Raw genomic sequence first — 17,630 nt, forward strand, 5'->3', positions numbered from 1 at the left:
CCAAATAGTACATGTTATTAGTTATTACCAGGGGCTGGGGACAGTGGAGAATGTTTTAGAAATAGATAATGGTGATGGATGCAGAAAATTGTGAATGTAATTAGTACCACTCTGTATTGCACATTTAGGTTAAAATGGCAAATTTATTGTTGTATCACACTTTTTAAAAACTCGTGTAATATACCAAAACCTTTTCAATGAATGGGTTGTATGGTGTGTAAATTGTATTTTAACAAGGCTGTCAAAAAACTGTTCATTGCTTACCTAAAATTCAAATTAAGTGGACATTCTGTATTTTTACTTGCCGATTGTGCCAACCCTGCAGTGGAACGCGGCGCCTGCCTTTCCACCGCAGAGCCTCGCTCCGAAGAGCTGCGTGTTTGTCTCCTTGCCGCGAGGGGCGCTGTGGGCGGCGGGCGCCGGGCCGGAGAGGACCCTCTGCCGGCGGAAGGCGGGGCGGAGCGGCCGCGCTTCCGCGTGTGTGTAGGTGCTGGGTAGGGTAGGGCGGCGACCTGGGCATGGAGGATGAGTTCGCTCCTGCTGCAGCTGGCGGTGCTCGGCGTGGCGCTGGCGGCCGCAGCCCTGATACTGGTGAGGAGAGGGATGGGGGACCGACGCGGGCCTAGGTTCCCTGCTGTCTTGGAGACTCGGCCGCAACGCATCCTCTCCGCCGCACAGCCCACTCACTCTTCGATGTGTCCCTTCTCACCACGCTTCTCCCAAGCCTTGACCCCGGGATTTCCTCTCCTAGAATTTCACACCCCCTTTCTTCCCTTCTTTATTTTTATTTTGGAGCTTTACCTCCCTCTGTGCCCAGAACCTTGTACTTTTGTTCACTATGGGACGTGCTCACCCAGTCTCTACTCGTCCCTCGGTCCCCGGACCTCTGCCCACCCGCCTGTCAGTCCCGACCTCTCCAAGACTTCTCCCGGATCTGCAGCCTATGCAGCTCTGGTTCCACCCGGGAAGGTTTTGAGCTCCCGGGATGTGCGTGCTCCCTGGACTCAACCTTTTCCTGATGTGGTTAAGCAGATAGAAGGTGGTGACAGAGCATTGACGAGAGCCATCTGTTACAGATCGGAATAAATCAATGGATCAAGAAGACCAACCAGGGGACAGGGGACACAGTAAGACCAAGACACACAGGCCTAGTGTTACCATATGTCTGGGAGTCGTTATGACCCAAAATTAAACATCCTATATTCGCTGCCTCTAAAGGAGAATTCAGACTCATTTTCTTTGCCATTACTCTGGAAATAGAAACGTTGTAAACAATTGCTCCTACATAAGTAACAGTTTGCCGAGTGAGCTTTCTCACTTACGAGAAATTACATTCCATGTAATTTGGAATGAGCCTGCCATCCAGTTCCTACATGGAGAGGTTTCAGCTTCTTAGACACTCAAGTTCGTCCCCAGATAGCACTGCTAAGGAAGGCCATTCTTCCATCTTGCCAGGTTTGCAAACTCAGTGAGTAGAAACAATTTAATAGAGAAAAAGCAATGTGTCCTGTTTGTGTCTGGGTGAGAAAGGAGTCCTCTCTCTCCCTTAGCGGTATATGAAGATTTCAGGGGTTATTCAGGTTTTTGAGCAAGTCACTTTTTTTTTTTTTTTTTTTTTTTTTGATGGGGCAGAATTTTGACAGACGCCTGGATTGAATCTGCTTGTTGAATCTTATCTGTTGCACGGAGTTAAATGGGTGCATTATGAGGGTGTACTGCAAGTATTTGATCCCACTAGCTTGAAGTGTTTATAAGGGCTACCATTTACAGAGAATTTATAATATGCTGGGGGTTGTATTCAGTGTTTAACAGGGGGTTATCTCATGTGATCTTTAAAGCAATGCTCTCATAACTGTTATCATCATTAGCTTCTTTTGATGAGACTGATTGGAGAGAAGAGCTTATGTGTGAAAATGTCAGACAGCTAGTGGAACTTCATTTATTTAAAAAGCTGCAGCAGGAAATCATTATAAAACAACAACAACAAAAAAAAAACCTGTTTCATATATATCCACACTTTCCATACATAGTCTTCCTCACCCCGCTTCCTTTCTGAATTATTCTGAAGCAAATCCAAGACAAAACACTCTATCTGTAAACCCGCAGCATTCATCTCTAAAGACCCCCCCTTTTTAAATATAACCATAATAAAGTTATAATGGAGTCTTAAAAAATTTTAACCATTATTCAGTGATTTTAAGTGTCCTGTCAGTTCAGATACCTCATGTATGTTTTAGTATAGTCATTTTTTTCGATTAAGCATTTACATACACTTAGCACTCTGTTGATGTCTCAAGTATCTTAATCTGTAACACTTTGTTTTTCTTTTTTTTTTTTCCCCTTGTCTTTAATAAGTGGTCATTTGTCCTGTAGAATTTCTCAGAATCTGGGTTTTATTGATTTCATCCCATTGGTGACTTTGAACATCTTAGTCTGTCTCCTGAATTTCCTATAAACTGGAAGTAACATTTAGAGACTTAACGAATGCATGTTTGAGTTTTTTAATAAAAAAAAGTATGTGACTGATGCTGAATACTTTGTCTCGTATCATATCAGAAGGCTCATAATATATGATTTTCTCTGGTGTTAAGATGGATCCAGGGGTTCAGGAGTTTTGTTAGCCTGACTCACCAATTCTATAGTTTGTCAACCTAAATCCATTATTTCTCTGGGAGTTGCAAATTGCAATATTGTAATTGTATCATTCCTTTTTTATGTATTATCTGAAATTCCATAATGAAAAAAGTTTCATTCTCAGCTATTCAATTACTCTGAAATAGCTTTCATATATAAAAGGTAAGATAAAAGGCAAGTTTTCAAAATAATGACATAATTATCTGGCATCTTACAAAGAGCACTGATTCCTTTTACTAGGAAACCGAATTTAGAAATCACAATCTGAACACTGGGGTGCAGAAAAGGAACTCATAATCACTAGTCAGGATACCGCCTCCATGTTCCTACTAATCAGAGCAAATTCAATTTCAGTATGTACCCAATGGAATATTAAAAATGGTCACCACATTAAAAATGAGTAGCATTCCAAAAATGTATGACTGTTTTAAAAGGAGAAAGTGTACCAGTAGAGACAGTGTTCCAAAGAGTGGTTATTTCCAACACTAGTTCACAAATAAATATGGAAGGGAGCTACCTAATGTCAGTAGTGTATGGTGCCAGAGCCTACAAGTTTGATACTTCAAAAAGTAATGTATTCTGAATTCAAATCTGGGATAAGTGTCAAGAATATGTTCTTAAGCATTGCTGGTCCCTACTATGGGGATAGAGGGGTCTTCCCTACATATTCTAGGTCAGTCTAGTCCTCCATGGGAGGTCTTCCCTCACTCCATACATTCCACCTGCACTGTGAACTTAATCCTCTGGCACATATAGGCTCCAAGTAGGAATGGGACCTCACTGTGTGTTTGCCAGGGATTGGAGGTTCAGGGCATCTTAAAATAGATTACATTTCTATAGTGACTTCCCTATTAGATCTGGGATGATAGAAGCCTAGGGATGACAGGTAGGAACAGATTGGGAGTCTCCTAAGTCATTAGTTCCTTACCAGTGGAAGAAAGGACAATAATTAGTTCATAAATAAGGGATTTGAATTTTGTTGTCACCTCCAGTCCAGTTAACGGACTAAAAGCAAAAAGCAAATATTCCACCAAAAAAAAAGAAAAAAAATCATGTAAATGATGTATTCTTACATAAGAAGTCTAAAAAAAAGTCAGCATAGCATGATTTCTTATTTAACATACCTGCTTTTAGATTTCCTTTGTTGCATTTATAACTGCTACAAAAATGCCACACCTCCATCAACATGAAGACGAGAAGTTCTTCTTAAATGCCAGAGGACAGAAGGAAGCATTGCCTAGCATATGGGACTCACCTACCAAACGGCTCTCTGTTGTTGTGCCTTCATACAATGAAGAAAAACGGTGTAAGCCCGATTTCATTTAATGGGTAAGGGTTTATTGGGAAGAAAAGGAAACTGAGAGTATGGACTTCACTCTTTGCCAGAACGTTAATAGATGTGAGCTGTAGTGAGTGCATTGTTGTTAGTTGTAGTTCATAAGAGGGGAAACAAAGAGTAGCTGTAAAGGATTGGGTCTACATCATGAAGTCATAGGACTGAAGTATTCTAGAGAAGCCATAAGCCAGATGTGAACAGAAAACAGTCCTTCCAGATGGGAAAAGCTATTGGGGGAGAAGCTTGTTAGACTATTCAGACTTTTTCCAAATGTAAACTGCGTGTTTGGGGGTGTGGAAAATCATTTTCAAAACTAATTTTTCATACATTTTTTTTTTTTAAGTGCCTGTAATGATGGATGAAGCTCTGGGCTATCTAGAGGAGAGACAGGTATTGTGTTTTTCCTTTCAATATGATGTCTCTATTTAAAACTAGACTAGATTGGGGCACCTGGGTGGCTCAGTGGGTTGGGCCTCTGCCTTCGGCTCGAGTCATGATCTCCGGCTTCTGGGATCAAGCCCCGCATCAGGCTCTCTGCTTGGCAGGGAGCCTGCTTCCCTCTCTCTCTGCCTGCCTCTCTGCCTACTGGTGATCTCTCCGTCAAATAAATAATAAAAAAAAATTTTTTTTAAATAAAAATAAAACTAGACTAGATCACCAACTTGAAGATCGTAGGCCAGATCTGCTATGAGAGGCAGTGCCTGCCATGGCCGGGCCATCAAGGTCACCAGGCCTCCCGTGTTCAGCTTGCTGCCTACCCCCAGGTGTTAGCAAGCAAACCCAACACGTGACTCCCTGCCTCCAGAAGCAGGTGGATGAACCCAGAACAAACAGAAAGCTGAAATTTCTAATGTGCCCTCCCACCCACTTTTTATCTTCTTGCCTGATGATACATTTAAAATTGTCTACAGACTTTGTGTGGCCCCATGATACTGTTTTTACTTCTGTGACTTTTTAAAAAGACATTTATTTAAAAAAGACTTAAAATGAAAGTGAAATGGTTCTTGTTTTTCTTTATTAGTCAGAGGCGTTTCCCTCATTTATTTTCTCTTCTTTCCTCACATAAAGAGAAGAAAAGTAATATGTGTCCTTGTTTCGTATCATCAGTTGCTGTTGGACTCTCCTTGGAGAGTTTAAGGAAGCAAATGAGCTTTGCGGCTTTTTTTTTTTTTTTTTTTTTTTTTAGAAAATTCCTTGTTTTGATTTACTTTGGTTTTAGGTTTTACATGTAAAAGGAAGATAGAAGATTCATTTAAAGAAAGGGGCACCTGGCTGGCTTGGTACGTGGTGGAGCATGAAACTCTTGGGATTATGAGTCGAAGGCCATGTTGGGTGTAAAGATTACTTAAAAATAAAATCTTTTAAAAAGAAAAAATAAAAGAGGGAAGGAATGGAGCCTTTATTATTATATATGAGGCTCCTGACGCTTCTGTTATGTCTATTCACAAGAACCACAGGAACCACAAGGAATTTTTTTGGTGGAGGGGTTGGGTTTTCTAATATTTTGTTTGTATTTATTTATTTATTTGACAGAAAGAGACATAGGGGGAGTGGGAGAGGGAGAAGCAGGCTTCCTGCTGAGCATGGATCCTGATGCAGGGCTCCATCCCAGGACCCTGGGATCATAACATGAGCTGAAAGCAGACGCTTAATGACTGAGCCACCCAGGTGCCCCTGGGAGTTTTTAAAATGAGAAAACAGGTCAGAAGTTCATAAGGGTAAGAAAAGTGTAGCCAGGTTAGAATTACACTAACCTTTAACCTCACAGACTTTTTTCTCATACATGATTGTAGCGTCTCTCAGAAGTGCTCAGCCCCACAAGCACCAGGTTGCTCCCACCGATTTGGTGTGGGGTGGGTTGCAGGGGAGGAGGGGGACGGGCTCATAGATGTTCAGTCAGTGTTTGCCTTCTGTTCCTGTCCAGTATCTTTCCTCCTTTTTGGTTCTTGGCTTTTTTATTTTATGTGGTTTTTGTACACTTAATTTATATTTATTTTTATACATATCACACTAAAACAATTGTTATTTAAACTCCTTGCAATTTTATCAGAACTCTTCATGGCATTTATGCCAAATTGTGGTATTTTACTTTTGTTTCTTACAGAAGCAAGATCCTACATTCACTTATGAGGTGATAGTAGTTGATGATGGCAGCAAAGACCAGACTTCAAAGGTTAGTAAACTTGCTTTTAGGATTGCCAGTAGGTAGAAAAAATAGAATAATTTAGCAGATGTAAAGTTTTTCCACTCATCAGAGAACGTGGACACTGAGCCAGCACTCTATTGTTAACAGTGTGGGTTCTCAGAAGGGCAGAGAGGTTTCATCTATGGAAAGCTGGAAAATAAACCTGCTATTCCACCACTCCATAGACCAGGGAAGCTTTGAAGATCACCAGGTTGGGAGGAAACATGCACAATTCATCATGGCCACTGGGAGCCTTCTTTGCCGGCTGATACATGGTTCCTTTTTCCTAAGCACAGTTTTTTTTTTTTCTTTATGCTCCACTTTGCCTTACAATTTTTAAAGCAGTCATACAAATAAAAAGATGTCTTCACGTCTGGCTCTGGGTATCAGCTATGTCCTTTGGCATACTTCCATCCAGATTTACCCATGGGAGGTAACAAGTGTCTTAGAGTATTGTCCCCTCACATTCCCGCATTCTTAGACCTATAGCTACTGAGCTGCTAGAAACAATAAAAGCTAGTCTGCCAGGAGTGAGAATAACTTCACACTCCCCATAGAAATGAGGGTCAAAGGGAGAGGGCATTGGGGTACCTGGCTGGCTCAGTCAGAGCATGCAACCCTTGATCTTGGAATTGTGAGTTTAAGACGCATGGTGGGTGTGGACCCTACCTATAAAAAGGAAGGGGGTTGCCGCCTGGGTGGCTCAGTTGCTTAAGTGTCTAACTCTTGATCTCAGCTCAGGTCTCAGTCTTGGAACGTGAGTTCAAGCCCCACATTGGGCTCCACACTGGGCATGGAGCCTATTTAAAAAATAAAATAAAATAAAGAGAGAGGGTGCTGTTGATGAAGAGAGATAAAATAGAAAAACCATGTGAAAAAGCAAAGGGTATGGACCATACTATAGTGGATTGATGACTGAGTGATGAAGAGATGTGCACAGCGAATACAGATCACTGTTTATGGCTTCGATTATAAATCAGAAAGTAATGGCAGGAACACCTGGGTGGCTCTGTGGGTTAAGCTTTCAGCTCTTGGTTTCATCTCAGGTCATAATCTCAGGGTTACGACATCAAGCCCCACAGAGGGATACACACTCAGTGGGGAGTGTGTGACCTCTTTCCATTTGCCCCTTCCCCCCACTCGCACACACTCCCTCTCTCTCAAAATAAATAATCTTAGAAAGGGGGGGGAGGTGCCTGGGTGGCTCAGTGGGTTAAGCCTCTGCCTTCAGCTCAGGTCATGACCTCAAGGCCCTGGGATCAAGCCCCGCATTGGACCCTGGGATCCAGCCCTGCATGGGGCTCTCTGCTCATCAGGGAGCCTGCTTCCCCACCCCTCCCCCGTCTGCCTCTCTGCCTACTTGCGATCTCTCTCTCTCAAACAAATAAATAAAATCTTAAAAAAGAATTGTTTCTAATTAAGTAAAAAGATCTGGGGGGACATGGTCCAGGATATGAGCAACTTCTCTGGGGAGTAAGATCAGTTGCTGACAAGTGAGTTGTTAACCAGTAAGGGCGGGGGGATGGCAATCTCAGGTGTGTAACAGTTAATCAGTGCATGGATTTTATTTTCTCTAGCAGCTCATTAGTGTAAATAAAGGAGTCAGACTAAGAGAGAGTTGCTTCCTGTTCTGGTAGTACCTCTGCAGGAAAGTGAATTGTGACTTCAGTCTAGTGGGTCATTATTGGTTCTTGGCATCGGGAATTCTGGGCCACTAAAACGTACAGTGAGTATAATCTAGTCACAAGAAGAAGGCAACTGGAAGAGCAGTATTTAAACCAAACTCATAAATGCAGTTTATGTTACTGTCTTAGAATCCAAGTTAATATTATTCTGACTTTTATATAATTTGACAGGTAGCTTTTAAATATTGCCAGAAATATGGAAGTGACAAGGTACGAGTGATAACACTGGTGAAGAATCGCGGGAAAGGCGGAGCTATTAGGATGGTAATACATCGTTTCAACATTTTTTATCTAAAATATAAACCTGTTTTTAATGACTTCTTTTGTGCACTATAGTACATTTGTATTCTACAGCTAGCTAGTTGAATACCATCATTCCTAAGATAGTGGCAAATTAGTTTTAATAAGAACTTCATATAATTTTGTATATATATGTGATCAAATCTTAAAAATCATGCCGTATCTATAGCATACTAGGTAATTCAGGAGAATATGCTTATCTTAATCAAAGTTTAAAATGTTGCCGTGTGCCTCTGTGCGTCTTTGATATAGTTACTGGATGATAAGTTTTAAATGACTTTTTTTTGCAGTTTATAAAACCCGATTTGGGTCTATCCTGATGAAATTTGCAGTCTGCTGTACTTATGGGAGGTACACATGAAGTACTATAGGAATTTCAAAAGGAATAAGTTGCTTTCAGAGTCAGGATACTCTGAAGAAAGACCACAAGTCAAGATAGATATGTGAAAGAAAATATAAAGAGTGCCTCAAATGATTTAGAGGGTTTATTTTATTTCTGCTCCCCCATAAAGAGAAGTTTAAGTATAGGCAGTCCAGGCCTTGTTCATTATGGTGTCTCAGAAACCCTGCCTCCTAACTTTTCATTCCCTCTTCCTCGTGCACACACCGTGACTCCTGGAGGGCTAGCCATTACAGCCACATTCCAGACAGGACAGAGAAGGGCAAAGGCAGAAGATACACACTGGCTGGTTTGCCCTCTTTTAGGGAGCTTTCCTAGAAGCTTCACCCAATGACTTACTTAATTCTCATTGGCGAGAACAGTGTCACAAGGCTACCCGTATTTCCAAGGAAAGCTGAGCAGTGTTTCTAACATTTTCACTCCTGACCTAATCAGAGATCTACTAGTAAAAAAGAAGGAAAAAATAGATATTGAGTAGGTAACTGGCAGTCTTGGGCATGTGTCAAGCAGACTTGACAAAGGAGATATCACCAAAACCAAGTCTCCAACAGTGGTGAACACTAGATTCCGCTTTGTTATTCCACTTGATTGGTTATTTTGAGTAAATTAACCACTTTAGCGTAATTATCACATTTAGTCCTCCTCATGTTGTCTCATGAGTTAGGTCCTATTATTTCAATTATGGAGATGTGGGATGTGACACATAAGTAAGTAAAGTAACTTACTCAGGGTCGGATAGTTATTAATAGGTAGAATAAAGGTTTAGATTAGGTACCCCAGAGTCCATGCTCTTAACCTAACCTCTCTGATAGTGTGTGGGAAGAGTTGAGAGAAGAGCATGCCAGTCAGCAAAGTAAGAAAAGACAGAAGACCAGACTCTTACTGGGAGCAGCGAGTTTGCTCTGACTGGGCCATGGGACATGCAAAAAGGAGAAAAAGAAAGTAGGGGATGCAATATCATGGGGGCCTTTAAATCTATCCATTCGCTTATTTATTCAGCCAACACTGGAGTGCTACTACATGTCTACTGCTTTAGTAGAGATACTGAGACGAAGGACAACCAAAGGCACCTAGGTGGCTCAGTCGGTTGAGTGTTCGACTCTTGATTTTGGCTCAGGTTGTGATCTCATGAGTCTGGGATTGAGACCCATGTCAAGCCCTGCATGGGAGCTCTGCACACAGTGAGGAGTCTGCTTGAAGATTACCACTGTCTCTGACCCTATCCCCACTTGAGTGTGCATGTTCTCTCTCTCTCTCTCTAAAATAAAAAAAATAAAATAAAAAGACAACCATCGTATTTTTAAGGATATCATAGTTTAGTAGTAGAAACAATGTAGTAGAAATGTATACCAAATGTTGGCACCACCTTCCATCTGGAAGGAGCAGCAGCAAAGACTTCCCATACAAGGTCACTTGCGCATGGAATCTTTAAGAAGGACTAGGAGTTATCCAGGCAGAAGGTGGTGCAGGGGGCTTGCAGAGGAGCAACATGACCAAAGGTATGAAAGAAAGTGTCACAATAAGGAGCCGCTAGTAGTACATGTGGGTTGGCTTTATACAGATAAGGTCTGAGAGGTAGATGGGTTCGGATCCTGAACTTTTTGATTAGGGACTTTAAGCTGTCACCTTTGACAGAGTGACAGCAGCCAGCGCAGCAGTGTAAGTGAGGTACAAAGAATCGTTATTTGTATCATGATGATGACATAGCAGCAGAAGAGGAGAGGACAAATGTTGTCAGGGTGAGGGGGTAAAATTGTATAATGTGATCAGGGAAAGGAATATTTTAACTGTGGCCTTGGGTGACAGAGGAAGAGAATGTCATTTATAGAAGGAATGAAACACCAGAGGAGGAGCTGGTTTAAAAGACAGTATCTTTTCTTTTTTTTAATTTTTTTTTTAAGATTTTATTTATTTATTTGACAGAGATACAAGTAGGTAGAGAGGCAAGCAGAGAAAAAGAGGAAGCAGGCTCTCCGTGCAGCAGAGATCCCCATGCTGGGCTTGATCCCAGGGTTCTGGGATCACGACCTGATCCGAAGGCAGAGGCTTTAACCCACTGAGCCACCCAGGTGCCCCAAAAGACAGTATCTTTAATTGAGTTTGAGCCATGGAGTTTGAGATACCAAGTAGTGGTATCCAGAATAGCCTGGTAGAGTGTAAGTGAGTAATTCACATGCATCAGATGATAGTTGAACCCATTAAGTTGGCGAGGAAAAAGGACAACCAGAAACCAAGCCTTGGGGAAATGAAGCATGTAATGTTGAAGCCTCTGAGCTGTGAGAGGAGATAGGGTGGGATTGAATGGGTAAGAATGCAAGGCACAACATAGACTGCTTTTTTCAACAAGTTTGGCAGTGAAGTAAAAGCCATCGTTGGTACAGTGGGGAGTAGCAGTCATTAAAGAACCCCCTTTAGGGGTGCCTGGGTGACTCTAGTTGTTAAGGGTCTGCCTTCGGCTCAGGTCATGATCCCAGGGTCCTAGGATCCACCCCTGCATTGGGGGCTCCCCTGCTCAGCAGGAAGCCTGCTTCTCCCACTTCCCCTGCTTGTGTTACCTCTCTCGCTGTCTCTCTGTCAAATTAAATCTTTAAAAAAAAAAAAAAAAAAAACAACCCTCCTTTAAAAATAATAAAGTGGCTTAGACAAGATTGAAAGCCAAAGACATTTTTCTATAATGCTAAATTATTACCACCAGTTCACCTTTAATGTATATCTTTGAAATAAGCCTTTGGTTTTTTGAGAGGTTTTTGGTTTTTGTGGGGGGTTTTTGTCTTTTTTTGTCTAGACGTTAAACAAAACATTTTTATTCCACTTTTTCACCTATATCCTAATGGATATGATCTTTTAAAAATTACAGAAACTAATTAGTGGGTTTATCCTGTAGAATAAATGACTAAAATTTTGTCTACGTTTTTATTTATCTTACTTAAACTGTTGTGATATCACAAATAATAAATTCAGTCAAGTAGACCATGAGTTAAGAGTTGATGTATAATTTATTTCCACGTGAAATAAACACCCATAGAGCCATATTTTACACAAAACACCAATCAATTCAATATTGAGAGGCATAATTTTGCTAAGTCTCAGACCCCTTAAATAACATAAACTAGTGTTTGCATATATCCACATTTCCTAAATTTTAATGATATTCCATATTTCTTTATTCAGTAATTAATTTAAACTAATTTAGATTCCAAGGGAACCTGGAATAAGGTCGGTTAAGCATCTGCCTTCAGCTCAGGTTATAATCTTAGGGTCCTGGCATTGAGCCCTATGCCAGGCTCGCTGATCAGCAGGGAATCTGCTTCTCTACTGCTACTACCTCTGCCTCTGCTACTACCCCTGCTTGTGTTCTCTTCTCTCTCTCTCTCTCCCTCTTTCTCACAAATAAATAAAATCTTTAAAAAAAAAACACACACACTTTAGATTCCATAATAAAGAATACAAAAGATCTATTATCTTAGGATATGTTTCACAGCAAGTTTGTATATATTACATTTGTTCAACACACCCGTAAATACTTTATTCAGATGCTGCCCTGAAGTAGACCAGATACATACACAATACATATATAATGTATATGATAGCTATTTTACTTTTTTGTTTTTATTGATGTAGGTTATCTTTTACTTGTCCAAATCTATTTTCTTACCATGTTTTATAAGGTATTAATGGTATGATCTCACAGAGTTTTTAAAATCATTAAATAGCGTCAGATACATTTAGATGGATCTTACCCATGGAATGTTTTCAGGGAACTTTGGCCTCCTGCCATTTTCACACCCAATATTAGATATTAGACTATCCAATATTAGTGATTTTAAGTAAAGCAAAACAGACCAATATGTCATTGAGTTTAACCTTAATTTTAAGCGACGTTCTTTTAATCGAAATGTTTATATATGCAGGGTATATTCAGTTCTCGAGGAGAAAAAATCCTCATGGCAGATGCAGATGGAGCCACAAAGTTTCCAGATCTTGAGAAATTGGAAAAAGGACTGAATGACCTACAGCCTTGGCCTGTGAGTATAAGAACATAATTTAAATGATTTTCAGTCAAGAAAACGGGTAGTCTAAAGTAACATTAAAGTGGAATGTACATATAAGTTAAAAAATTGTGCTTCTTTTGGTGTGAAATTCCTATATACAACTCCACAGAAAAGCTACTCATTTTATTGTAAACATTACTGATGGCTGAGATTTACTTGACAATTACTTATTTAATAAATTAGCCATCTCTGTCAATTTTCAATCACTGCTACCAAAGTTTTAATATTTATTATACATATTCAGCCAAGCTTTTTATTTAAAAGCGTAGGCTGAGTCTCCCAGGTAAAGATGTGAAACAAACCTGGATCACAGAATTCTTATTCCTGATGAAACAAACAAACCCAAGGAGCAACCACTCAGAAAAGATTGTGTGCAACTACATTGCCATAATTTCAAAAAGTGGAGATTGACTTTCACCAGCATAATGCATTTGAGATCCATCCATATTACTGATCTTTATCAATAATTTTTCCTTTTAATTGTTAAGCGATATTCCATTATATAGGAGTATGACAGTTTGTTTATCCATTCAGCTGCTGAAGGACGTTTGCATTGTCTCTAGCATTTGGTAATTATGAATAAGCCAGTACCAACATTTTGTTTAAAAAAAAAAAAAAAGTGGAAGTTGAGGAAAGAAAAATTCTGATGCCATCTCCACCTTTAAAAGGCCATTTAGAAGAAATGAATTTACCAAATTCTGAGCTTTTTACCAAATAATCTCAATCTGGAGAGAATCAGACTGAGACAATGAGTAAGCACCATTGGACAACATTAAACAGCACACCTACCTACCATCACACAGTATCTCAGAATTTCAGCAGAAGCAAGAAAAAATTGCTAGGGCTTGCTCTTTTCAGGACTTCAAGCTAAGTTTAGGGCATAGATCCATGTGACTAAATCCGTTCCTCAGTGGAGTGTATCCTTATATAGGACATAAAAAAAAAAAAAATCTCACAACACAAAGGAACCCAAATAACCCAACAAAGCTATATTGGGCTTTAGGGGTGCTCCCTCCCTCCCACACATACAATATTCAGGCCTTGAAACTCTAATTCAGAGGGGACAAACAGGTGCTCCAAAAAGTACAAGTTACCCCTGCTATCCAGAAGGAGAGAATTTTCATTCGTAAGCCAAATGGCATAAAGCAAAGAAGGAATTAACATTAATTTATACAGCAATTGTTTTTAATGTTCCCAGACCCAAGAATAACCTCTCTTGGGCTTTTCTGACACCCTAAAACACATCTTGCTAACAGACACACAAAATAAATCAGGGTAAAGCAGAGATGCTCACAGACAAGGTTCAAAGCTATGGAGGCTGGATGCTGAGATGCTGGGGAAGGAGCTGGGCAGGGCCCCTCTAACTGCTCAGTTTGCCGCAAAACAAATGCTAAACACTATGCTTTTTGCTTTTTTTCTGTAATAGTGAAAAGCCTCTTCATATTTCTTTCAGTTAGCAAGAACAGGTACTAATGTTGGTCTTTCATAAAAGCCCCATGACCTGACATGAGCTTTTAAAACCAGGGGATACCTGTCTATCAGGTATAGTTCCCTTATACTGTCCAAGAGCTACCCTTGTTAGTCATGACAAAGTGAAAGAAATGTCACCTGCACCAACATATTACTATAGAAAAAGAACGGAAGTTTCATACAATAGAAAGATAAACTCCAAATGAAAGCCGGTATAATCCAAGAAAAGGGATAAAATTGCATGAAAGTATTTTTGCTGGAGAAATAATGAAAATAAGAATTCAGAAACTTAGGTATTGGAAGGAGAGATGGCAAAACAACAGAATGGTATTAGATAAATTACAAAAAGTAAAGAAACAAATAGAGGGCTGAACTAACGTCAATAAATAGAACTATGCATGAATGAAATAGACCTAATTTAGAATTTATTATTATTATTATATATTTGTTAAAATAATCCCTGTTCATTATAACAAAAACTGAACAATAAGAAAAGTAAAACCCCAAAAGCAGAACATTTAATAGTTAAAAAACCTCATATCCTTCTTAGAAATAAATATGTTTATTTAATTTTATGGCTTTTCACAAGTATTGCATTTCCTTTCACCATCACTGACTTCCCTTTTCTATCTAGTAGTTTTTCTTTAAAGATATTAAATGAGGGGCACCTGGGTGGCTTAGTGGGTTAAAGCCTCTGCCTTTGGCTCAGGTCATGATCTCAGGGCCCTGGGATCAAGCCCCATAGCAAGGAGCCTGCTTCCCTCTCTCTCTCTGCCTGCTTTCTGCCTACTTGTGATCTCTGTCAAACAAATAAATAAAATCTTTTAAAAAATAAAAATAAAAAATAAATTAAATGCATTAACTAATACAATTCATAAAAATTATTTCTGAAAATATTCCTTTCATCTGTGCTGTTCAAAAGAGTAGGTACCTGCTACATGTGGCTATTTAAATTTAAATTAATTAAATAAAATTATAGTTCCTCACTAAATTTTGAATTCTAGTTCTCACTGGCTACATTTCATATACTTGTGGCTAGTAGGTATCTTATTGGCTAACACAGATCTTGAGCGTTTCCATCATCACAGAAGTTTTATTTCACATTACTGCTTTATGCCATATGATATGAAATTATTATTGGATATGTTATATGTTCACTATTACTTAAAAAGTATTTCTTCTTCCACCTCTTAGTGAATCATGATAAGCTAAAAGAATATCCAACTAGTACAGTTGTTAGGTTTGATTTCCTGGTTCTCCCTAGAGAACCCACAAAGATTTGGTAAATGTTTCTTCTGCATTATGACTTCAGGTTGGGGGGGCCATGAGTAGGAAGGAGGCTGGATGGTTTCAAATTGTTTGCAGATGACTTTATGTCATTCTACAGTAACGCAAAGAAAAATTAAATGATGTAGCCAAAGTTACAGAGTGAATGAGAAAAATCTGGCCCTTCTGTGAATCCAGTTTCCTTTCTACAACTCTGAAAAGGAAAAGAAAGGTTTCAAAGTATGTGGATCAACTCAATAATAATTATTTTTGAGGGGTGCCTGGATGGCTCAGTGGGTTAAAGTCTCTGCCTTCGGCTCAGGTCATGATCCCAGGGTCCTGGGATCAAGCCCCACATCGGGCTCTCTGCTCTGCAGGGAGCCTGCTTCCTTCTCTTTTTCTCTGCCTGCCTCTCTGCCTGCTTGTGATCTCTGTCTGTCAAATAAATAAATAAAATCTTCTAAAAAAAAATTATTTTTTAATTGGGATCCCTGTGTACTCATGCTTCTGATAAAGCTTATAAATAGCCAGTCATTGCTCTCAGAAGACTTGCACTCTGAAGCTAACACTCATAGAGGAATTAGAAGGAATCTTCTTAATTATGTAATTCAGTTGTTGGCACACTTTTTAAATTTTTATTTATTTATTTATTTATTAGATTTTATTTATTTATTTGACAGACAGAGATCACAAGTAGGCAGAGAGGCAGGCGGAGAGAGGGGAAGGGAAGCAGGCTCCTGGGTGAGCAGAGAGCGCATTGCGGGGCTCTATCCCAGGACCCTGGGATCGTGACCTGAGCCGAAGGCAGAGGCTTTAAGCCACTGAGGCACCCAGGCGCCCCTGGCACACTTTTTCTGTAAAGGGCTATAGAGTAAATATTTTCACCTTTAAAGCCATATAGTCTCTGTTGCAACTACTCAAATCTGGTGGTAGCACAAAAGCAGACCTAGATAATACATAACTGAATGACCATGTCTGTGTTCCAAGAGAAGTTTATTCACAAAACCAAGCAGCAGGCCAGGTTTGGGCCACGGGCTATACATTACAAACCCTTGGTCTACTTCAATCATTTATCCAACATTGGAAACTTTTTATAGCTATCAAGTGATCTTTCAGTCTCTGCTTGCATAGTTATAGTGATGCCCAAGCAGCCCGTCAGTCTCAACTGAGTTACAAAGTTCCTCTTTACATTAAATGCAAATATGCCTCCTTTTAATCACCCCCTTTGGTTGGTTCTGTTTTTCAGAGTGACACAAACTAGTGTCCTGTACTTCTTTGTGACAGCCCTTTAAAGAGAAAGCTGTTTTCTGTGTGGTCTTCTCTATTTTAGGCTGTCAGTAGTTCTTTCAGGTTTTAAAAGAGCATATTTCTTTCTGTCATCATCCTGATCATTACCCACTGAGGGTGCTTCAGCGCGTGTGGATCTGGTTACCACATTTACATAGTCACCTCACATGGCCAACTCTTCTGTATGCATTGCCATTGCACCTTGTCTCCCCATCCTCAAACTGGCACAAACGTATCCTCAAGTTGTGTTTGTTTTGCCTTGTTTTATTTAGGAATGGAAGTGTGACTGCATTAAACATTAGCATCAAAAATGTTCGATTTGCATTTGTCAGGCTGTAGGACTTTTTTCCTATCTTTAATGTAATTGCCATTCTGTTCTCAATTCATTTAAGTCACAGATTTGATAAGCATGAATCGTATATGTTCCCTTAAGACCTAGTAATTGACTAGAACAGTTCTGGAAATAAACCAGAACGTGGGTTCCAAAGTAGTCAAATCCTATAATGGCTACATAACTAACTCACTAGATGGCAGTAGTTAGCTTCAGTATCTTCTGTGTTAGTGTGTTGACTCTCCAGATGTAATGGCTTCTAATGTTTTCTCAGCTTATACTATTTTTAATTGCAAGAAAAAGAAATTTGTTACTACTTTGTGCTTGTATTTCCACTTACAGTGCTGGATAGATTATCCTTAATGTATTTAGAAAAGTTACTTACAATTTCTTCTCCAAAGAAGATCTTTTAAGGTTTTAAGCTAAACGTGTAATTTAAATAGAGCTTTGTATAATACACAAATAAAATAGAGATTTCTATTTGGTTCCAAATATTTTATCTGTTACCTTTTTTCTTTACGTACAAAGCTTTTCTCCCAGCTTTTCAATTTCTTAACCAGTAGTTATGCTACCTCTTTTAATAAAATATGCTTCGTTTTACAGTAATTTTTCTAAGCAAAATATATGATGATCATTTGTTTAGTGGCTTAACTATAAAAATAGAATTAAAACTCCCTAGACAGG

The 17,630-nt window shown here is 39.5% G+C and overlaps 1 protein-coding gene across 2 annotated transcripts in view; it reads left to right on the forward strand.

Annotated features, from left to right (window-relative positions):
• The first annotated feature begins 439 nt into the window (after window positions 1-439).
• ALG5 (ALG5 dolichyl-phosphate beta-glucosyltransferase) overlaps window positions 440-17,630 on the forward strand; it is a 39,614-nt gene continuing 22,423 nt past the window's right edge. The window contains exons 1-6 of one of the 2 annotated variants that reach the window (XM_032314356.1): window positions 440-591; window positions 3,769-3,940; window positions 4,314-4,360; window positions 6,075-6,143; window positions 8,012-8,104; window positions 12,452-12,565. In XM_032314356.1, coding sequence (XP_032170247.1) covers window positions 526-591; window positions 3,769-3,940; window positions 4,314-4,360; window positions 6,075-6,143; window positions 8,012-8,104; window positions 12,452-12,565 — 561 coding nt within the window. In that variant the 5' untranslated portion in view covers window positions 440-525. Of the gene's footprint in view, window positions 592-3,768; window positions 3,941-4,313; window positions 4,361-6,074; window positions 6,144-8,011; window positions 8,105-12,451; window positions 12,566-17,630 lie in introns of those variants that run through there. The other variant, XM_032314357.1, reaches the window with a different exon arrangement.

The sequence above is a fragment of the Mustela erminea genome, chromosome 15 (genome assembly GCF_009829155.1).
Source record: "Mustela erminea isolate mMusErm1 chromosome 15, mMusErm1.Pri, whole genome shotgun sequence".
In the NCBI taxonomy this organism is placed as follows: domain Eukaryota; kingdom Metazoa; phylum Chordata; class Mammalia; order Carnivora; family Mustelidae; genus Mustela; species Mustela erminea.